General features: G+C 44.1%; 1 protein-coding gene across 1 annotated transcript in view; it reads left to right on the forward strand.

The window, feature by feature from the left end:
• Positions 1 to 24,457, forward strand: part of LOC126183848 (probable ATP-dependent RNA helicase DDX31) — a 262,254-nt gene that overhangs the window by 139,666 nt on the left and 98,131 nt on the right. The window contains exon 9 of the mRNA XM_049926135.1: positions 21,271 to 21,349. Within this exon, the coding sequence (XP_049782092.1) occupies positions 21,271 to 21,349 (79 nt within the window). The remainder of the gene's footprint in view (positions 1 to 21,270; positions 21,350 to 24,457) is intronic.

Below are 24,457 nucleotides of genomic sequence, written 5' to 3' on the forward strand. Positions count from 1 at the left end.
AGTTTTTCTGTGCTCTGTTAAAACATGTTTTTTTAACGTTTTTGTAGTTTGGTTCCCTTTTGGAAGTCTTGAAACTTGAATTCTTGAATTCTTTTGTTGTGACATACACTCCTGGAAATTGAAATAAGAACACCGTGAATTCATTGTCCCAGGAAGGGGAAACTTTATTGTCACATTCCTGGGGTCAGATACATCACATGATCACACTGAAAGAACCACAGGCACATAGACACAGGCAACAGAGCATGCACAATGTCGACACTAGTACAGTGTATATCCAACTTTCGCAGGAATGCAGGCTGCTATTCTCCCATGGAGACGATCGTAGAGATGCTGGATGTAGTCCTGTGGAACGGCTTGCCATGCCATTTCCACCTGGCGCCTCAGTTGGACCAGCATTCGCGCTGGACGTGCAGACCGCGTGAGACGACGCCTCATCCAGTCCCAAACATGCTCAGTGGGGGACAGATTCGGAGATCTTGCTGGCCAGGGTAGTTGACTTACACCTTCTAGAGCACGTTGGGTGGCACGGAATACATGCGGACGTGCATTGTCCTGTTGGAACAGCAAGTTCCCTTGCCGGTCTAGGAATGGTAGAACGATGGGTTCGATGACGGTTTGGATGTACCGTGCACTATTCAGTGTCCCCTCGACGATCACCAGTGGTGTACGGCCAGTGTAGGAGATCGCTCCCCACACCATGATGCCGGGTGTTGGCCCTGTGTGCCTCGGTCGTATGCAGTCCTGATTGTGGCGCTCACCTGCACGGCGCCAAACACGCATACGACCATCATTGGCACCAAGGCAGAAGCGACTCTCATCGCTGAAGACGACACGTCTCCATTCGTCCCTCCATTCACGCCTGTCGCGACACCACTGGAGGCGGGCTGCACGATGTTGGGGCGTGAGCGGAAGACGGCCTAACGGTGTGCGGGACCGTAGCCCAGCTTCATGGAGACGGTTGCGAATGGTCCTCGCCGATACCCCAGGAGCAACAGTGTCCCTAATTTGCTGGGAAGTGGCGGTGCGGTCCCCTACGACACTGCGTAGGATCCTACGGTCTTGGCGTGCATCCGTGCGTCGCTGCGGTCCGGTCCCAGGTCGACGGGCACGTGCACCTTCCGCCGACCACTGGCGACAACATCGATGTACTGTGGAGACCTCACGCCCCACGTGTTGAGCAATTCGGCGGTACGTCCACCCGGCCTCCCGCATGCCCACTATACGCCCTCGCTCAAAGTCCGTCAACTGCACATACGGTTCACGTCCACGCTGTCGCGGCATGCTACCAGTGTTAAAGACTGCGATGGAGCTCCGTATGCCACGGCAAACTGGCTGACACTGACGGTGGCGGTGCACAAATGCTGCGCAGCTAGCGCCATTCGACGGCCAACACCGCAGTTCCTGGTGTGTCCGCTGTGCCGTGCGTGTGATCATTGCTTGTACAGCCCTCTCGCAGTGTCCGGAGCAAGTATGGTGGGTCTGACACACCGGTGTCAATGTGTTCTTTTTTCCATTTCCAGGAGTGTAGTTCACATCCGCCGGCCGGGGTGGCCGAGCGGTTCTAGGCGCTTCAGGCTGGAATCGCGCGACCGCTACGGTCGCAGGTTCGAATCCTGCCTCGGGAATGGATGTGTGTGATGTCCTTAGGTTAGTTAGGTTTAAGTAGTTGTAAGTTATAGGGGACTGATGACCTCAGCTGTTAAATCCCATAGTACTCAGAGCGATTTGAGTTCACATCCGTTTATTTAGGTTTCCGTGATTTCCGTAAATCTCTTCAGACAAATGCCAGGATGGTTCCTCTGAAAGGGCACCGCCGACTTCCTTCCCCATCCTTCCCTAATCCGATGGCACCGATGACGTCGCCTGTTCTCACTGTATATCACATTTACTTGTGACTATAACGTATTCTTACACATGACTCATATTCTGTAACTAATGTAGTAGTATGACAACTGCCAAGTCTATAGAAAGAAACTAAACATTTCAGTGACCGGACAGTTCAAACGTTGTGTTAAAAAAAAAAAAAAAAAAAGAGAGAGAGAGAGAGAGAATGAGAATGAGAATGGCACGCGGACTTCTGAATACGGCTCGTCCGCTTAGCAGTCCAACACCATGACTAAATACCCATGACGTTGTTGCTGTTTCATCTTCGTACATCCATAGTTGCTGTTTTAGGCTGCTCTTTATTGAACTTCTTAGTCTTGGACAGTTCACTGTTTCTATTTTGCTTTTTTTTTTTCACGGTTCAGTACACCTTCTTCCTGTTTTTATGCTTGACCTGTGTTCAGTTTTTGACGGGCGATCCACTAGGCCATCTTACCACTAAATCTGCGGGGGGTGCGATGGGGAGTTTCCCTTGTCAGCAGTTTTAGTGCGTATCAACGAACGTCGTTTTGTCCAAAAAGAATAAAAGCTTTTCCAGAATGTACGTTTTCCCCATAGGTGAGATTGTATTAATTCTAACTCCTGTAGTACATAAGGCGGTCAGTTTTGTAAGTGTCGCTTTCTGCGTGACGTCGTACTAAATCGCGGTCTTAGAAATAACGGCTTCCCCGAATCAGATACACGCGAAGACAAGTTTGTTTTGAGTTTGTGCTTTGTGTTTACAAGCCATAAATCCGACGTTGCGGCGGCACCGCCTTGATTGTACGCGTAAGCCTGAATTGGCAACATTTAGTTAGGGCGGCGGGAGTAGTAGGGTTGTGCGTGCGGCGGCCCCTGCGTCCGGCCGCAGCGGTAATAGCGACCAAGTCACTGGGGAGTAGCCCCCTTCTGTTTATTACACGCGTAAACGAGCTGTTGTCTGCGCAGGGCAGCGCCGGCGCCGGACGCGCCACGCTGCGGCCGCAGCTCCAGCACACCTCTTACTTCACCGTCGTGTAGTCCAGCTGCGCTTCAACGGAAGAGATAATTACGTGACGCGAATCGTCATACATGTAGTTCGTAAGTCTAGAGACACCTAAAGAAAGTTTCTGTAACTACTCCGATCATATACTCATTTCGTTAAGCTGGTAACGCGAAATCGAAAATTAGCAATATACGGGGTGAAAATTATTTAAACAGACAAACCTGGGCGGCTGCTTGGGACACAGAAATAAATATTTTCCTCTAATGTCACATTTTCCTGTGAGGATTTTTTAAACCGGTGGAAGGAATTGTCTCTGTGTGAAAATTAACTAACAAACTCTAGGAGGTTGCACGGAACAATGAAAACCCTTCTTCTAGTGTTTTTTCCTGTGGCGACCAAACGTAACATAAACAAGTTTCGATTCTTTATTTCCAAGAGACAACAAAATTAACACAATTACTTCAGTTACATTAGAGGTTCAAAAATATCATCACGGCCAAAGGCTGCAGGAGTGTCTTTAATTCTTACTGCTTTTGCTACTATCCAGACAACCAGGTCCTCTTCTGATTGAACGGTGGTTTTGTAAACAATGTTGCACATCTCTCGTTACACATAAAAGTCCAGTCGAGTTAAATTAGGGAATCGAGTAGACCGTGGTACAGAACCACCACTGCCAATCCACTTTTCTGGAAACTGTCGGTTCAAGAATTGACGCACAGGACGACTGAAAAGTCCTGGCGTCCCGTCAAGATGGAAACACATGAGCTGTCTTGTAGCGAGTGGCACGCCATCCAGCAACTCTGGCAATGCTCTGACGAGGAAATTGTAATAATGGCTGTCATTTAATGGCAAAGGTAGGAGATGTGGCTCAGTTAAACAGTCACCGTCAAGATATGCCCACACATTCACGTAGAACCGCAATTGACGAGCGCTATTACATGTGGCATGTGAATTAACCTCACTTAGAACATGCGAATTGTGGAGTTGAAGGTCCCATCACGCCTTAACATTGCGTCATCTGTAAACAGCACAGAGGACGGAAATATAAGATGTATTTGATACTGTAGTAGGTACCACTGCAAAAACTGTGGTCTGTGTGGATAGTCATCTCCCTCCTGGTTGTGCACACGCTGTAAGTGAAACGGATTAACAAACTCATGAAGGCGATTTCTTACATTCGTGTGATTCGTCTCCATGTTATGCTGAATGAATGGCACGAGTGCTGAGAGCTATTACGCCCTCTAACGAATTAAAAACTGCTCACAAGTTATTATGGCATTAGAGCAAAATGTTTGTTTCGGTGCCGTGCAACCTCCCAGAGTTTGTCGGTTTAAGTGTTTTTCACCCTTTATATGTAGGGCCGTAATAAAGTTTTCATTATCATCTAGAAAATTAAAATGCCGTAATTACTTTTTGGTATGTTTACAGGCGTATGCCAAAACTCCTCGTAAACATGGAAATCTCCGCGCCACGACACTGTAGCGCACCACTGGAGGAACCGAAAGATAATGGCACAGTGCATTGATAAAGTAGGCTGTAGTGTGCGGTAGTGTGTTTTCGATTGCAGCAGAAATGTTGGAGCTGAGTCAGACTTCTTTAGCCATCTGTAGTAGACTGACACATCTGCAGCATTTCCACTGCTGCTGAAAACGACTTACCACACGATACTCTACTCTATCAGTAAGCTGCCCCAATTTAAGCGTATTTTGACTCCTCTAGCCGCTTTCTACTATACCATGGCACAGGGATTTTATTGTCTACCAGAGCATCTGACAAATAAATAATTAATTACGTAAATCTATTTTTTCGAGATGGTAATTAAAACTTTATAAATACTTCTCTTACATTTTTAATCCGCAGGCAATCCTAGGGTGCATGGCGGAAGGTCCATCGTCGTAATCCCCTAATTTTTTTTCGAGGATAATATGTCAATTTTAGCAAAGTAACTTCCTTCCTCGTTTCGTTGGCCTTATTCCATTCGCGTATGGTAGCACGGGAAGAACGATTGTCGTTAAGCCTCTATATAATCTCAAATTTTTCTGTCGCTCTCATTTTGTTACATTTATGAGGCAGGAAATAAAACATTGCTTGACTTTTCGTGGACCGCTTGTTTTCGGAATTTTGACGATAAGCCTCTCTCTTGAAGACTACCGCTGGAAATCAGTGAGGATCTCCGCAACACTCTCGTACCGATTAAACGATCCCGTCACGAATAAACTCACAGCTTCTGTTTCAGTATTTTCTGTCTGATCGACTTTGCCTAGCTAGGCAGGGTTCTAGGGCAACTAACGGTATTCCAGAATCGGTCAAAGGAAAGTTATCTAAGCCGCTTTTAGTGAATCTCAGTGCTGGTATTTACTTTTCTTATAACTAGTATTATTCGGTAGTTCCACCTCAGATCGCTTCACATGCTGACTGCTGGAAGTTTTACCTATGTGACTTTCCAGCGACGCATTAAAACAGTAATATACCGCACCGCCTATATTCTTGCAGTTGTTTGTTCGTGGAGTCAGTTGCCAGCCCTTCCAAAAAAATGTCGACACTCTGCTTTTTGTCGTTGCGACAGCACTATGTGCTACAGTATCGTGCACGATGAAGCTTCGGTCATTATCCTCCACTTCAAATGGTTCAGTCGGCTCTGATCACTATGGGACTTACAATCTGAGGTCATCAGTCCCCTAGAACTTAGAACTACTTAAACCTAACTAACCTAAGGACATCACACACATCCATGCCCAAGGCAGGATTCGAACCTGCGACCGTAGCGGTCGCGTGGTTCCGGACTGTAGCGCCTGGAACCGCTCGGCCACCCCGGCCGGCTCCTCCACTTCAGTTACATATTTCGTGAAAAGCCCTGTGGTTTATGCCTGAAGCTACTGTCTAACGATTTCTAATTCCGGAAAACGGAGTCATGAGTTCTATTTACTAGGAAGTTTTCAGTACAGTCATAAATATCACGATATTCCAAAGCTCGTATTTTGTTCATTAAGTAACAGTGCAGAACTGTATAGATAGCTTTCTAGAAGCCACGGACTGGTATCAGCTTGTCGACTGTTGCGTACTGTGTTTTGTTTCTCGTGCGCGAATAGAGCTAGCTGAGTTTCACACTATCTTCTGTGTAGGTGTCACATAACCCCTACGCACAGCAAGTTTGTCTGCACACAAGTTATAATAAACGAGCGTACGGTGTGTTCCACTGTTACACAACAGACGCACATCAGCAACACAGGTACGTAACTGTGTGCATGTCTGACATCCCGTCATCAAAAAGACGAGACATGATTTTCTCTAGTTGTTTTCAACACTTCGTTGATCCAGCGATGTACAGTAAACTGCTGCTAGACGGCCTTCCGTATAATCCATATGTAATCGAATAGGAAACCAGTACATAGGTACAAAGAATGTAGCTGCGAAGAAACCATGGGTAACAGAAGAAATACTTCAGTTGATTGATGAAAGGAGGAAGTACAAACATGTTCCGGGAAAATCAGGAATACAGAAATACAAGTTGCTGAGGAATGAAATAAATAGTAAGTGCAGGGAAGCTAAGGCGAAATGGCTGCAGGAAAAATGTGAAGACATCGAAAAAGATATGATTGTCGGAAGGACAGACTCAGCATACAGGAAAGTCAGAACAACGTTTGGTGACATTAAAAGCAACGGTGGTAACATTAAGAGTGCAACGGTAATTCCACTGTTAAATGCAGAGGAGAGAGCAGATAGGTGGAAAGAATACATTGAAAGCCTCTATGAGGGTGAAGATTAGTCTGATGTGATAGAAGAAGAAACAGGAGTCGATTTAGAAGAGATAGGGGATCCAGTATTAGAATCGGAATTTAAAAGAGCTTTGGAGGACTTACGGTCAAATAAGGCAGAAGGGATAGATAACATTCCATCAGAATTTCTAAAATCATTGGGGGAAGTGGCAACAAAATGACTATTCACGTTGGTGTGTAGAATATATGAGTCTGGCGATATACCATCTGACTTTCGGAAAAGCATCATCCACACAATTCCGAAGACGGCAAGAGCTGACAAGTGCGACAATTATCGCACCATCAGCTCAACAGCTCATGCATCGAAGCTGCTTACAAGAATAATATACAGAAGAATGGAAAAGAAAATTGAGAATGCGCTAGGTGACGATCAGTTTGGCTTTAGGAAAAGTAAAGGGACGAGAGAGGCAATTCTGACGTTACGGCTAATAATGGAAGCAAGGCTAAAGAAAAATCAAGACATTTTCATAGGATTTGTCGATCTGGAAAAAGCGTTCGACAATATAAAATGGTGCAAGCTGTTCGAGATTCTGAAAAAAGTAGGGGTAAGCTATAGGGAGAGACGGGTCATATACAATATGTACTACAACCAAGAGGGAATAATAAGAGTGGACGATCAAGAACGAAGTGCTCGTATTAAGAAGGGTGTAAGACAAGGCTGTAGCCTTTCGCCCCTACTCTTCAATCTGTACATCGAGGAAGCAATGATGGAAATAAAAGAAAGGTTCAGGAGTGGAATTAAAATACAAGGTGAAAGGATATCAATGATACGATTCGCTGATGACATTGCTATCCTGAGTGAAAGTGAAGAAGAATTAAATGATCTGCTCAACGGAATGGACAGTCTAATTGAGTACACAGTATGGTTTGAGAGTAAATCGGAGAAAGACGAAGGTAATGAGAAGTAGTAGAAATGAGAACAGCGAGAAACTTAACATCAGGATTGATGGTCACGAAGTCAATGAAGTCAAGGAATTCTGCTACCTAGGCAGTAAAATGACCAATGACGGACGGAGCAAGGAGGACATCAAAAGCAGACTCGCTATGACAAAAAAGGCATTTCTGGCCAAGAGAAGTCTACTAATATCAAATAGTGGCCTTAATTTGAGGAAGAAATTTCTGAGGATGTGCGTCTGGAGTACAGCATTGTATGGTAGTGAAACATGGACTGTGGGAAAACCGGAACAGAAGAGAATCGAAGCATTTGAGATGTGGTGCTATAGACGAATGTTGAAAATTAGGTGGACTGATAAGGTAAGGAATGAGGTGGTTCTCCGCAGAATCGGAGAGGAAAGGAATATGTGGAAAACACTGATAAGGAGAAGGGACAGGATGATAGGACATCTGCTAAGACATGAGGGAATGACTTGCATGGTACTAGAGGGAGCTGTAGAGGGCAAAAACTGTAGAGGAAGACAGAGATTGGAATACGTCAAGCAAATAATTGAGGACGTAGGTTGCAAGTGCTACTTTGAGACGAAGAGGTTAGCACAGGAAAGGAATTCGTGGCGGGCCGCATCAAACCAGTCAGTAGACTGATGACCAAAAACGAGAACAAAAAAAAAAAAAGGAAACCAGTAGGACACAATCGTTCTTCTCTACTGAGCGACTCTGATTTTCAGTTCCGCGTATATACATCCCCACATCTCTCATTTCAAGATCATTATCAAAAGGAATGACCGTAATACGATCGTTTCCAATGAAAAAATTTCAGTGGACGGTATTAAACATTTCGGCATTCTGTTTGTCGTTCTCCGTCTCAATGTCAGTATGAAGAGTAAGCTGTTGAATAGAAGACTTCGGTTCGTCGACCGACTTTACTTGGGACAAAACTTCGTATCAGGTTTCGTTAGTTCGGAAGCTAAAATATTGTTTGGCTTCGTAGGCTTTAACGGCGGAATAACATTTGTTACTCTTGTCGGGTTTGCAACCAAGTGTTGATATCAAATTAATACAGTATTTCGACGGTCTAACCCTCCGTTATCTTAAAGTATGACGCTAGCTCGCTAGTGCTTCGACGAGAATCGGCAACCTGAGTGTCACACTTGAAGGTAACTATAGGTTTGACCGTTGAAATATTGTGTCGACCTGATTTGAAGATTTTGTTGCAAATTCGAGAAGAGAATCACAAGGTTAAATATTATTTTAAAATTTATCGAACGCTGCTTATATTGCTCGTCTTGAGCCAATTTTGATTTCGTAGAACTCCGATTATGAACAAAGTGTTTCATTTATTATCTATTTTTTATTCTATTTGCTTTTGTGGTTAATTTCTAACATCGGTATGTAACAAAGGCTTGTCGGTCCCAGCTCAGCTCAGCCCGTAACTGTCTCATATGTGTTTTACAGTAGATCGAACGTTTTCTTTTCATATTTCACATTTTATGTTCTAAAGATACTGTTTCAGATCAGCTACGTCCTAATGGGAAAGAACCGAGCGAGGTGGCGCAGTGGTTAGACACTGGACTCGCATTCGGGTGGACGACGGTTCAATCCCGCGTCCGGCCATCCCGATTTAGGTTTTCCGTGATTTCCCTAAATCACTCCAGGCAAATGCCCGGATGGTTCCTCTGAAAGGGCACGGCCGACTTCCTTCCCCCTCCTTCCCTAATCCGATGAGACCGATGACCACGCTGTCTGGTCTACTTCCCCAAAACAACCAACCTAATCGGAAAGACATGCAAAATAAATGTAGGACAAGAACTGTAATTCTAGTAGTGAAGCCGTTAGTTGTAATCAGGTATTTTCCCTGTCGATCTTCGTATGATTACTATGTTTTGTGCCTTTTTATTGTTTGCCTGTTGTACCACTTTTAACTGGCATGTTTAGGGATTTTTAAAGGCGCTATTCTTGAGCTTGTTAGAGTTGGTCCCTCACAGCGCTTTCTTGGATTTAGTTGGTATACAGAGTGTACCATATTAAATAACGAAAACTGACACGGGTTAAAATATACATTAATCGAAGCACAAATGTTCAGTGAACATGGGTCCACAAAGGATATGTTTGCGGGATAATTGCGAATGCGTGATTATCAAATGTTATCCTAGTTAGTAGAAATGTACTTAACAAAGGACATTTTCGGTTAACTCCCCATCTAATTGGCTTCAGTTTCATCCATGGCGTATGTGACCTATTGTAATAAAAAATACAGTACTGCTTTAGCAGGATACATGTCACTATTTATTGTATACACAGGTACCTATTAAAGGGGGTTTTCTCTCTAAATTCTTTCAAACACCACTAGATTCTCCCGTATATCTTAACACGACTGCACAATTGCGTTGCTCCTGCTCTCCAACCGTATCAACGGAACCGCCGTATATTTCGCTTTTGAAGTGAACTCAGCTAGAAAAATCCAGAGAATTGATGCCAGACGATCTTGGAGGCTGTTACAGGCTCTGCTCGCCCTGTTTGTCTTGGGCCATACTTCTCACATCAGCAGTAAAATGGACCCTGGCTGGATCTAACCCAATGATGCATCTGTACTAACGAGGACAGTATTTTATGCTGAAGTCAACGGCTGCTCTTAACCGCATATTATCAGTTACGTCGCAAGTGGCTCGTTCAGGACCCATGTTTATTGCACCATTTTTGCTTCTACACTGAAGCGCCAAAGAAAGTGGTATAGGCATGCGTATTCAAATACAGAGAATGTAAACAGGCACAATACGGCTCTGGGGTCGGCAATACGTATATAAGACGACAAGTGTCTGGCGCAGTTGTTAGATCAGTTACTGCTCCTATAATGGCATGTTATCAAGATTTGAGTGAGTTTGAACGCGGTGTTATAGTTGGCACACGAGCGAGAGGGGACAGAATCCCCGAGGTAGCGATGAAGTGAGGATTTTCCCGCACGACCATTTCACTAGCGCACCGTGAATATCAGGAATCCGGTAAAACATCAGATCTCCGACATTGCTGCGGCCGGAAAAAGATCCTGCAAGAACGGGACCAACGACGACTGAAGAGACCCTTCCACAAATTCCTGCAGCTTTCAGTGGTCAGGCGTCAGCGTGCTAACCACTCAACGAAACATCATCGATATGGGCTTTCTGAGCCGAAGGCCCACTCGTGTACCCTTCATTACCGCACCATACAAATACCCCTGATACGTCTAGATACGACTCTGACAGTTGACACGTACGTTATCATACTGTGTGATCACCTGCGTCCATTCATGTCCATTGTGCATTCCGACGGACTTGGGTAATTCCAGCAGGACAATGCTACACACCACACGCCCAGAATTCCTACAGAGTTGCTCCAGGAACATTCTTCTGAATTTGAACACTTCCGCTGACTACCAAACTCCCCGAACATGAACATTATTGAGCATACCTTTGGTACTTTGCAACGTGCTGTTCAGAAGAGATATCCACCCATCGTACTCTTGCGGATTTATGGACAGTCCTGTAGGATTCATGATGTCAGTTCCCTCCAGCACTACTTCAGACATTAGTAGAGTCCACGCCACGTCGTGTTGCGGCACTTATGCGTGCTCGCGGGGGCTTTACCCAATGTTAGGCAGGTGTACCAGTTTCTTTGGCTCTTCAATGTATAATCGTATAATTTCACCCGTGTCACTTTTCGCAACATTCTGTAGCCGCTTCGGAATTTCTGTTTTGTAAATGAAATGTAATCCGCCTGTGTAGGTCATGTTGTAGTACCGTTACGAGGGATTGTGCGGGTATGTGACACAGAAGCAGCCACGACCACGATAATGGGACCATACTGGCATATGTTAAAGTTGGTTAAAGAAAGTACGGAAATCGAAACGTGTATGGTTGGGAGATATTCTGAGTCGCACCACATGCGAATGTAAGTCAAATGCTTTCCAATGGACCTCCTCGCTCGGTATTTTATTTTGTCTGCAGCGAATGTGGGCCAAATCTGTCTGCCTTGCTCCACAGTAGGCGACACCTCACGATTCGTCGCGAGGAAAGATAATACTCTGAAAGAAGTCAGCAGGGTGATTCCACGACAATGCTTCAGGGATGGAGGAGGAGTGTGACTGTATCAATTTGACGTGAGGCGCCGGCGGAGTGGCCGTGCGGTTCTGGACGCTACAGTCTGGAACCGAGCGACCGCTACGGTCGCAGGTTCGAATCTTGCCTCGGGCATGGATGTGTGTGATGTCCTTAGGTTAGTTAGGTTTAAGTAGTTCTAAGTTCTAGGCGACTGATGACCTCAGAAGTTAAGTCGCATAGTGCTCAGAGCCATTTGAACTATTTTTTGACGTGAGGGACCCTGGTCCAAAAACGACCGAGTCGAAAATTATAAGCGAAAATCTTTCTGATAACTCTGACAGTGGAATACATGTATCGGTACTATTTTTGTAAAATTGTAGAGTAGGCAACTTCCAGTGTTGGTGGTAGGGACCAAAACAAGAAAAAAAATCTCTAGTAAACATGGACTGTAAAACTCATACCTTAAGAGCTATGAGCAATTTTTCATCTTCTGGTTCTACTACATACGAGCAAATACTTTATTCAAATTTAAAAATGTTGCAGTCGAGAAGCTTTTTGTCAGTACTATATATAATAACCTGTAGGTTATTTTATTGCTCTACAATACGCCAATAATGAGTAAATGAAATCAAATGAAGAAGTAGTATTGTCAAAAACCAGTTACTAGTTAAAAGTATTGTCCATAGAAGCTGTTTTCAAAAGTGTGGAACTCGTAATATTTAGAAACGCTGCACTAAACACAGCCTGTCTCACAAAAAAAGATAGAGAATGTCAAAACTGCTTGTGCCCGTTTCTAGTGCCCATTCTTTTGTGTGATTCTAAAATAAGTCACTAGGTTGGAACACGTACCTGGAAACAGCAAGTGTTCCCAGGTACACTATCTTCTCAGTACAAAACTCTCCCTCAGAGGAACAGTGGGGGACGATGGTTGTATCAGCATGTCAGTGCACCATTTGATAATGCAGAATTAGTGAGGCAATGGTTAGTGGACAATAACGTTGCTGAAGTGGACTGGCCTACCCAGAGTACCGACCTGAACTTAATGGAACACATTTAGATAAGTCAGAACGTCGACTTCGCTCCAGACCCAAGCGTGCAACATCACTACTTTCTCTGGTTTCGGCTCTTGAGGAAAGATTGGCTGTCATTCTTCCACAGACAGTCAGTCTAGTAGAGTTCAAGTCATCGTAAGGCGAAGTGTGGACTCACCCCGAGATAGTATCTACTAGTAGGTGTCCGGATACTTATGATCAGATACTGTATATCGTCGACACTCAGTATGACTCTATGCCGAGGCGTGTTAAAGCCATCGATGCTCCAGAGGTGGAAGCCGTGTGTACCCCCAAACCATGTTTAAATGTAATCAAGTAGTTTTACTACTATACTGTGTCCGCACAATAAGTGAAATCTTATTTGCTGTCCTTCCTTCTGTTGCAGTTTTAATGACCAGCTGTATCAGCAGCATTTTATGACATTTAAAACATGACGTAATGGCACGCCTGTGTTTCAGATACAAGCGTAAGCAACTGACCAGACACAAGTCACCGTATCTCGTAAACAACTCAGTAGTAACTTTTTCATTATTGCATCATTATCATCATCATTATTGAGGCTTAAGATTACATAAATCCATTTGTCGCACACAGATGATGCGTGTAACACGTGTTTTGTTAACACAGTCCAAAAGTGCTTGCTGCACTTTTTTTGTTTAAAAATGTTAATATACTACAATAATTACGGTTTTTGTGTGAAGAACCCTCAAATACGGGAGTCGCTGTGGTGTGTACACGTCGGGTACAAAAGCGTCATCAGTTTACGTCTGGTTGTGCATTCATAATGATATACACTGAGGTGACCTAAGTCATGGCATACCTCCTAATATGGTGTCGGACCGCCTTTTGCCCGGCATAGTGCAGCAGTTCGACGTAGCATGGACTCAACAAGTCATTGGAAGTCCCCTGCATGAATACTGAACCATGCAGTCTCTATACCCATCCGTAATTGCGAAAGAGTTGCCGGTGCGGGACGCTTCCATTATGTCCTAAGCTGGGCGATCTCGATGACCAAATCATTCTATCGAACCGTCAAGAATGTTCTTCAAACCAATCGCGAATAGTTGTGGCTCCATGATATGGCGCATTGGCATCCATAAAAATTCCATCGTTGTTTGGGAACATGAAATGCGTGTATGTTTGCAGATGGTTTCCAAGTAGCCGAACATAAAAATTTCAGTCAATGATTGCTTCATTTGGACCAGAGGACTTGGTTAATTCCATGTAAACGCAGCCCACATAATTAGGGGGGCACTAATAGCTTGCACAGTGTCATGTTGACAAATTGGATCCATGGCTTCGTGGGGTCTGCGCCACGCTCGAACCCTACCACAAACTCTGACAACTGAAATCGGGATTCATCCATGGTTTTGCAGACGTCTAAGGTCCAACCGATATGCTCACGAACCGAGGAGAAGCTTTGCAGGCGATGTCGTGCTGTTAGCAGAGGCACTCGCGTTGGACGTCTGCTGCCATAGCCCACTAATGCCAAATTTAGGCGCACTACCCTAACGGATGCGTTCGTCGTACGTCGCATATTAATTTCTGTGGTTATTTCACTCAGTGTTGGATGTTTGTTAGCACTGACAACTCTACGCAACCGCCGCTCCTCTCGGTCGTTAAGTGAAGGCCGTCGGTCACTGCGTTGTCCGTATTGAGAGGCAGTGCTTGAGATGTGATATTCTTGGTACAATCTGGACACTGTGGATCTCGGAATATTGAATTCCCGAGCGATTTCCAAAATGGAATGTCCCATGCGTCTAGCTCCAACTACCTTTCCGCGTTCAGAGTCTGTTAATTGCCGTAGTGTGCCTGTAATCACGTCGGAAACCTTTTCACATGAAGCACCTTAGTACAAATAACAGCTGCGCCAATGCACTGCCTTTTTATATCATTGGGTAAGCTGTACTACCGCCATTTGTATATGTCCATATAGCTATGCCATGAGTTTTGCCACCTTAGTGTAGACAACTCCTGAATTGGTTTACATGTACTACTTTACATAATATTTATGTATTTGTACACTGTTATTAAACACGGAGTATATAGCTGACAAATCTATCAACGCTAAAGTTCTCGAACCATGGCACCACCAGCGTATGTCACTGTGAATACCAAAAAACTTTTACCGAATGGTTCATTATCCAACAATTCGCCGTCTAACATTGGTACATAGCCATCGTCAGAGCACGTTTCGTAACATGCAATAGGACGAGAATCCGGAGCTGCTGAACAGAGAAACTCTCTTCGTTTTACAAGGTATTATCGTCACACGTACGGATAGAACAACCCGCATATAAGGCGTATTCTGGAAACCCTACTCGCTCTAAGATCCTGGAAGAGTTGATCCAGAACACCAGAATAACTTCGACATAATTTCCGCTACACAGTAATCCAAGACTCCTCCAAGCACACATTCGAAGTTAGTTAACAGACACATTCGAAGTTAGAATGTTCTGTCACCATGTTGACTTACACTCAGTAGTTTCATGTACGGTGTATAATACACGAAAAATGACTAATTATGGCCTCCGAAGACGAGACATGAAAAAACGTATTTGCACGGGGCACTACTAGATATTAGTAAAATTAATCCCTTAAAGCGCCTTACTGTGGAAATTGTAGTAGCCTAAAACTAACCTTGATATCACTGGGCCAGTACCAGCTGTTTCTTGTATTCTGTTCCTTCTAACGTCAGACTTGGTTCATAAACTCTGTAATATGCAAGAACGGCGTCCACGAACACAATTCATGCAATTAACTAAACGTAAATGTTGACGTGTTGTTGGATAGCAGGACACTAAACGATCTTTAAGAAGTCACAAACATGGTGGACGTCACATCGTAACGGTATATTAATGTTGATGTCAGTGGTTCAAGAAAGCTGAACATTCTTGTAATCTTGGTTTGAACGCCTGAACTGCCCATCGCAAGAATGGCCGTTGTGGACGACACAGCGAACTTAACACAAAGTACAACCAGTGTTACACCCAGTAGGATCACGAGGAACAGTTATTTGGACGCTACACTTAGTGTAACCATGCCAGAACGGTTCTTGTGAAAAGGCCAGTTGACGTAGTGCCGCCATATGTTATGATCTTAGGTATGACGAAACGTTTTGGCTTTTGCAGTCATTCTGCAGTAAAGAGTCATCCCAACACGTTGTGCAATTTTACACGCAGTCTTAACACTGATCGAAATAGCGCCGTCGTTAATACACTAGACTCGTATTCAGGAATACGAAATTTCAGTCCTCAGCCATTCACCTCGATTTATGTTTGTCGTTCTGTAAGGAGTAATACTCCATCTTCACCAACCACATGTGAACGGTAAGCAGTCGTGAGATCCATCGTGAACGCATCGCAAACGACTGTGTATTGTTTTCCTGCGTAGCGCCACCGATGTTGATACGGACATCCATTGCTCATTCAAGACATCGTAATGCTTGAAATATTAATTTCCTGCTGTTGGTTACTTATCTCAAAATACTCTGTTCAGGATCTTCTACTGTTTGTGTAATCTGGAACATAAGTTTCAGAAATGATGAGGAAAAAAAAACTCTTTTTGGCTGACAGTAATCATGCTGGCATGAAGTTGGCAGCCAGCGTGTAATCTTGTAATTTTCAGATAATGTGTTGTACTTATCTTGGTATGCTCGTTTAGATATGTTCTTTCCGTGCATGCAAAATCAGTAGTGACACCAGGTCCCGTAGAATAACCCCCAACAATTCTTATAATACTACGCATAGAAATAAAGTTAATGTTCAGCCACCTATTTAATAGCATGTTTGTCCACCTTCGGAACGCAGTACAGGAGCGATTGTGCGTGGCGTGGATTCGACAAGCTCTTGCTAGGTTTTCTGTAGCATGTCTGTAGTTCGTGTGGCGGAGCTTGGCAATGATACCATCGTGAGTTCATTATCGTACTCCTCAAACCACTGTAGCACGATTCTGGCCTTCTGAGAGGGATAGTTACTCTGCCGGAAGATGGTATCGCTGTCGGGGAAGACATCAAACACAGAAGGATGCAGGTGGTCCGACATTACGTTCGGTATCTGTCGTGGTGCCTTTGTTTACTACGACAGGTCCCACGGAAGCCCAGGTCCCCATAGCGTAATACTGTCCTGATCTCGCTGCTCCGTAACACTGTATATGTTCCGAGCAACCGTTCGCTTGAATGACGCCGTGTCTAGATATCACAGTCGACCCATTGGAACAAGAAACCTGATTAGTTTGAGATGATCCCTTGCCCGCTCAAATCACAACTGACAATCTCGGTGGGTCAACACGGGAACGCGCAGGTATCGTCTGCTCCGGAAGCCAGTGTTCAACAAAGTGCGCCAAACTGTGTTTTCTGAAACACTTGTGCATGCACTAGCATAGTACTTTGTCGTCATATCTGCCAGTTAGTTGCCTATCCTGCTGTACGGTGTCGGGAAACCTCTGACCTCCAAGTTTTGTGATGAGTCGTGGACATCCAACACCTCGTCGCCTGCCATCCGTCAACCACTTTCCTTGGAGGCTCACAATAGCAGGCGAACAGTCGACGAGCTTCGCTGTTTCCGAGATGCCTGTTCCCAGGCGCCGGGCCGTAACAGTCTGCCCTTTGTCAGAGTCGCTTATGTCAGTGGATTTCCCCATTTGCGGCCTGTATCGTCGCTAAAATTACTCTCCAGTTCGTCACTGTTCCATCTATATACACACATCAAATAACGTTTTGCATCATCTCGGTTCCTAGAGTTCCGGAACCTGTACAGAAAATTAGAATAGAGATCAACATAAACATCATTTCCGCCCGTTTTATTGCTCATGAAAACCACACATTGCATGTTGTACCACCATACAGCGAGACCTTTAGAGGTGGTGGTCCAGATTGCTGCACACACCGGTACTTCTAATACCCAGTATCACGTCATCTTGCATTGATGCATGCCTGATTTCGTCGTGGCATACTATCCACAAGTTCATCAAGGCACTGTTAGTCCGTATTGTCCCACTCCTCAACGGCGCCCTTTTCAGTCTATCCCACGCATGTTCGATAGGATTCATGCCTGGAAAACATGCTAGCCACTCTAGTCGAGCGATGTAGTTATCCTGAAGGAAGTCATTCACAAGATGTGCACGATGGGGTCGCGAATTGTCGTCCATGAACACGAATGCCTCGCCAATATGCTACCGATATTGTTGCACTATCGGTCGGAGGATTGCATTCACGTATCGTACAGCCATTACGGCGCCTTCCATGACCAGCGTACCAGCTGCACGAAATGCATTATTCAACATGGTGGCTTTGCTGTCAGGGTTCCTCCGAGCCATAATCCGTTGGTAGCGGCCATCCACTGCAGTATTAGCCTGTCATCGACAGGCATGTCATCGACAGTTCCAATCTCTCTCCATCTCATCCATGCCCGAATAACATCGCTTTTGTTCACTACGAGACGCCTGGACATTCCCTTGTTGAGAGCTCTTCCTGGCACATAGTAACAATGCGGACGCGATCGAACCGTAATATTGACCGTCTAGGCATAGGTGAACTATTTACAACACGAGCCGTGTACCTGCTTCCTGGTGGAATGACTAGAACTGATCGGATGTCTGACCCCCTCCGTCTAATAGGCGCTGCTCATGCATGGTTGTTTACAACTTTGGGCGGGTTTAGTGACATCTCTGAACAGTCAAAGGGACTGTGTCTGTGATACAATATCCACAAAATGGTTCAAATGGCTCTGAGCACTATGGGACTCAACATCTTAGGTCATAAGTCCCCTAGAACTTAGAACTACTTAAACCGAACTAACCTAAGGACATCACACACACCCATGCCCGAGGCAGGATTCGAACCTGCGACCGCAGCAGTCCCGCGGTTCCGGACTGCAGCGCCAGAACCGCTAGACCACCGCGGCCGGCCAATATCCACAGTCAACGTCTGTCTTCAGAAGTTCTGGAAACCGGGGTGCTGCAAACTTTTTTTGATGTGTGTACTTACCCAACCGCGCAATGTGCCCGCATGTCACTAGTGGCATTGAATTTCGCGGAGGGCAATGGTCATAATGTTCTGGCTTATTAGTGTATACGATTTCATCAAATATATTCTGCAGGAAATACCGTGCGTTTGATTGCTTTCCTCGCGTAAGAAACGGTTATCTTTTTATTTCCTCTGTCAGATGTATTTGTTTTACGCAGTTTTATTTTTTGTGGTGTCATTGTGACAGATTACACTTCCTTTCCAACAGTCATCGTCATTTTTAACGAGATTCTCTTGACATAGTCGAGCTTTCTACGAGGATAGTTCAAAAAGTAAGTCACAGTTGTCGTCCCACTCTGAGAACATTGCGCAACAAGGGTGACACATTGTCAGAACAGAGTACATTTTTGCGTTTCTTGCAGACACAGTTCTGATGTGGTGCAGATAACGGGTGCATCGCACTTAAGGAGAGAAATGGCGCGGCAACTGGAAATGTACTTCAAGTTGAAGTACGCGTGACAGTACAATTCTTGAGGGTAAGTTGTCTGGCTAGCGCATAGATTCACCGTGAAATTCTAGACGTATGGACCAAATGCAGTGTTGCGTCTAGCCATAGTGAGATGACGCCAACAGTTTGACCGAGGCAGCACAGACGTGGGTGCCGGCTGAAGTGGCCGAGCGGTTCTAGGCGCTTCAGTCCGGAACCGCGCTGTTGCTATGGTCGCAGGTTCAAGTCCTGCTTCGGGCATGGATGTATGTGATGTCCTTAGGTTATTTAGCTTTAAGTAGTTCTAAGTCTAGGGGACTGATGACCTCAGATGTTAAGGCCCATAGTTCTTTTAGCCAATTGAACCATTTGAGCAGTCGTCGCAGATTTTCCAGCGAGGAGGACGTTCACACAGTTGTTCTCCAGTGGCTCCGCGACCACGGAGCTTATTTCTGTCGTCGAGGAATTGAAAGATTGGTAGAACGTTCCAGCCGTCGTTTACAGAGACTAGTGACTATGCTGAAAAATAGTGTCATGTATATTTGTCACTTTGAAGCGTAGTGTAAATACAGTAAAAGCTACTTCGTCTGCCATAAAAATGTGCAACTTACTTTTGGGAGTCCCCACGTACCGTGTTTTTCCCAGTTATCTTGTTTGACAAGCCTTTTTCAGATTTAGAAGGAAAGTATTGAGATTATCTTTCTGGATATGTGCAAGACCACAAGACGATCATTTGGGATGCGTATTGCTTTGTCCTTATCTTTGCCCTTTGATCGTACTTGTTTTGATGTATGCACGTGTAGTAATGCTGTTTAGTTTGATTACTCTGTTTTTACCTTTGGAATTTTAAAACGAAACCAACGCCCTTGCCGCAGTGGTAACACCGATTCCCGTCAGATCACCGAACAAGCAGGGTGTACTCAGCCATTGTGAGACCGATCGAGTAGCTACTTGATTGAAAAGTAGCGGCTCCGGTCACGAAAACTGACAAGAGCGGTGTACTGAGCACATACCCTTCCATATCAGCATCCAGTGACGCTAATCGTCTGATGATGACACGGCGGTCGTCGGTAACGTTGGGTCTTCAGAGTCCTATTCGGGAGGAATTTAGTTAGTTTGAAACGAAACATCGTTGGTAATAGCTTTCCTCATACCCCGTACTTAATTTCCATCAAATAAAAATGCACTTCTCAGAAGGTATGTACTTATCTGTACAGAGCCTTATGCTTCCGATGATGTATCTATAGTCTAAGAATACAGCTTGAACGATATTTCACAAAACCTTGTTGACAGTAATGATTGTTTCCGTTTTCCTTTCTTGCTAGTGGTTTCTAGAGTCTGTAAAAAAAATAGTGACTTACACATCACGACGCCTGGCTGAAAACTTTAAAGTCCTGGAGCAATGTGTTTTTGTTCCGTCGGTGAATCCTGCACAGTAACATAAATCAATTGTCAACGTGATCTGCCGTATAGGTTTAGTGTACTTAAAAAAAGTGTGTTTTTAATAGGTGTGTTTGCTTCGTGGACATAAATGAATTGCGGTACTGTATCGTCATAATGAGTTTGACCGCTGATGCTGTGCAAGGATGTTCAGTTTTGACTAGATACAGTGTATAAAGTAGCGAAAACCGTCAGGAGTTAAAATAAAAGAACTTGGCGATTAAGACAAGAATGAGTTATTTGATAATGTTACCTGTTTCTAACGGATTATTGTCAAGAGACAGGTGTAAGAGAAGCCTGCTTCACCACTTACAACAGTTGGTAAATGATCGATATACGGGAACTGCGGGGTTCAACTCCCTATAGTTTTTCCACAATTTCCTATTTCGATGAAAGTGAGTGTGGGCAAGCTTCCTTTGAAAACGACCCGCCTGTTCCGTTCCTCTCCCGCTCCTCCTTGCCCTCCAAGCTTTTGATCCATCTCTGATGACCTCCCTTCTACGAGACGTCATCTCTTGATCTTTCAGGGATGGAACGTTGCACAAAGTTGATTGTCCTTAAAGAGGACAACGTCACCATGTCTTACCTTATGCCTACCAGGCAGTAGTTTCTGATTTGCAGACAAAATTTTAGTAATTCACGTCGATTATTTACTGTAGCGGTTACGCTAAAGTGCTGTTACCCGTTAGTAATTACTTTTAGTAACGTAAAATTTGTTCTTTTTTCCCACAGTTTAGAGGAGCAAGAAATGTCTACCTACTTCGAGTACTTAAAGATGGCCGTTAATGCTTCGCCGAGATGGAAAAGTGAGGTGAGATATTTCTTATTTTGTGCCGTAATATTTCTAGTTCATTTATGTTTAAAGGTCTGGTTTCCTAGAAGTGATAATATATCAGTTGTACGTCCATTAGCCCATCCTCTGAAAAGAATCAGTATTCTTGGATGATTTGAAAGTAAATGAACCCCAGCGGGAAGCTGTCAGGCATAACGAGAGCGCGTAACTTCACAGCTTTGGTTCTGTAGTACAATAGGTAACTTCAAATTTTATTGCATTCTGGATTTCAGAAATTAAGGAAAAATCACAAAAATTACAATAACTCGAGAATGTAGTAAGTAGTTTTCATGGTAGTTGAGTATATTGTTACCACAACAGCGCCGCACAAAATTAGTGCTAAAAACAGCTTCCATAATCTGTACAAAGCAAAGAGTTTCATGTTCGGTAGTAAGGCTTCAGTTGATGCTGTGGGAGTGAGAAAAGACTGACGTAATTACCAGCTTAGCCCGAACGATTCCGTGGCACCATTTCCCGAATGAACAGCGACTGACGGCCACTGGTAGAATTTCATTTGATCAGAGTCAAACAGGGATGGAGAAATGACTAAACATTCTTCGGTATTTGTTTGTATTCTGTGGCAACCAGAATGTACAGGAAAATACGGATAAAGGTTACCACACGTACCGATGACCGATATTTCTTGTTATGCACTTGAATAAATAGGTCCACGAGTCTATATCGGCTACGTACAGCCCTTGCTGCAGCCTAAGGAAGGGTGATACGATTCAGTAATGTGAACAGAAGGCTGCGTGGGCGCGACTGGTGTACAAGATGACCACGCGCGTCATGGGGGGACGATTGCAATGGACGTGTCAACATGTAGACCGGGCTCCGATCAATGATGGACCGCTGTTTTCACCGTTGAACCCTTGCTGACCTTGCAAAGAAACAGCAGATATACTTTGATGTCATAAGAACGTGCAATGGGCTATCATTTGTCAAACGGCCTTCGCACGAGACTGTCTTCTTGTATGGGATTGTTTATCTTTAGGTCGATGGACAGAGCTTCGTGTTTTCCCACCTGAATATGTGACAAGTGGTCGTATAGGGATGACAACCTTGACACATACATACGAATGCACCCTTATTTTGGTGCAATAAGTGACGATTTTATCCTACAAGGCGATAAAGCTCGTCTATACTGGCTTCGTTTGTGGACGAATAAATTACACACAGAACAGTACAATCTATGGAGTGGCCAGTTTTATCTTCCGAATTCAGTTTGAAATCTACCTATATTTACTTCCAGCATATAATCAAGCCGACATCAGTAGATACCCAAATCCGACGAATTTGTAGCCGTTCTGAAGCAAATGCCGCTAAGTGTTTCTTTCAGTTAAGAAATCGAGTTGAACTCACGAGGGCGTAAGTCAGGGGAGTGCAGTAGGTGGTATAGCACGTAGCAGCCCCATCAGTCAAATATATCAGTAACAGCTTGCACTGTACGTGCTTGAGCATTGTCCTGCAAAACGATGTTCAGGTTCAGCTGAAAGTGTCATCACTTCTATCTCTATGCTGTTCATTTTTGGAACACAACCTACGACCAGCTTAGAGACGGAAGCTATGACACTTTCTGCAGGATCTGCCCATTATTTTGCTGGACAATGCTCAAGCACGTACAGCGCAAGCTGTTACTGATTTGTTTGAGTGATGGGGGCTGGTAAATGCTACGACTTTCACATCGCTGGCAACGAGTTATACACAATGCTGGTGACTACTTTGAAGGTAAGTAAAACTTTCAAAGACGTATCTATTTTGTACGAGCTGTAAATAAATAGTTGCCAGTATTAAAGTTCCAACCCTCGTATGGATATTGGTTGACGTCACTTTGCCCAGCACAAAAAAAAACAAACAAACATACGTCTGATGCACTCCTATATTTCCGTCATCAGCTTTGCCACCGTCCTATTAATCAGAAATGAAAATACAGTGCCATCTTTAATAACGCATAGTTCTAGCTAGTATACCAACCACCACGTGTCGGTCCCTCCCCTCTGATACTAACTGCACACCTCGCTTGAAGCAGTTGCTTATACAGTGATGGTTTGTGACGTCATTCATATGGCGCCAATCAAGACATAAGTCAGAAATACAAAATGTCGTTTGAATCATATTATCTACAATTCCTAATTATGCTGAAGGCCAAAGTTGACTAAATTCATTGCATCAAAATATAATTCTAGGACCGAACACATTTCCGGTTGTGATCGGGTTGAATCGGGTTCACATGAGGAAAGAGATGCTAAAAAATACAAAAACAAAAATCATTTTAAAAATGTCACAATACAAATTAAACGTGTTGTTCATACGTGAGTTAAAAAAGAGGGCATTGATTAGTAGAGTGCAAATCTGAAATCGGGTTTTGTCAGGGCAAAGTATTTAGAAATTTATTATTTTTCATCAATACCTTAACATTAATTTAAATATCGTCTCTTAGATGAAACAGGTTACATGTATAGAGGTATTCTGAGCTCGTACTTCGACTAAGATACCCAAATTACTCCAAAATAACAAGAAAGAAGTTGAGCTGTGCTCTCGTATGAGGCTTGGTGCAATTACTTCAGCTACATCTACATCTACATGAATACTCCTTAGTTCACACTCAGGTGCCTGGCAGAGGGTTCATCGAACCACTCTTACACTATTTCTCTATTGTTCCACTCTCGAATGGCACCCGGGAAAAACGAACGTCTCGAACGTTCTCGCGAGTTGTGATTTCTCTTATTTTATTAGATTGATCGTTTCTCCCTATGCAGGTGGGAGTCCCCAAAATATTTTCGCATTCGGAGGAGTAAGTTGGATATTAAAATTTCATTAAAAGATCTCGCCGCAACGAAATTCAACAGATTCCTTTTAGTACTCATGTGGATGACCTCACACGTGTCGTTATTTAGAATCGATTCCCACTTTTCACACCCTACAGATATCTTGTCTAATTCGTTTTACGATTGGGTTTTATCTTCACATGACTGTACTAGAAGATAAATGAAAGCAGAATCTGCAAGCAATCTAAGAGGGATGCTCAGACTGTCTCATAAATGTTTTATATAGACTAGAAACAGCAGAGACGGTGGAACACTTCTT

Source organism: Schistocerca cancellata, chromosome 4, assembly GCF_023864275.1.
Source record: "Schistocerca cancellata isolate TAMUIC-IGC-003103 chromosome 4, iqSchCanc2.1, whole genome shotgun sequence".
In the NCBI taxonomy this organism is placed as follows: domain Eukaryota; kingdom Metazoa; phylum Arthropoda; class Insecta; order Orthoptera; family Acrididae; genus Schistocerca; species Schistocerca cancellata.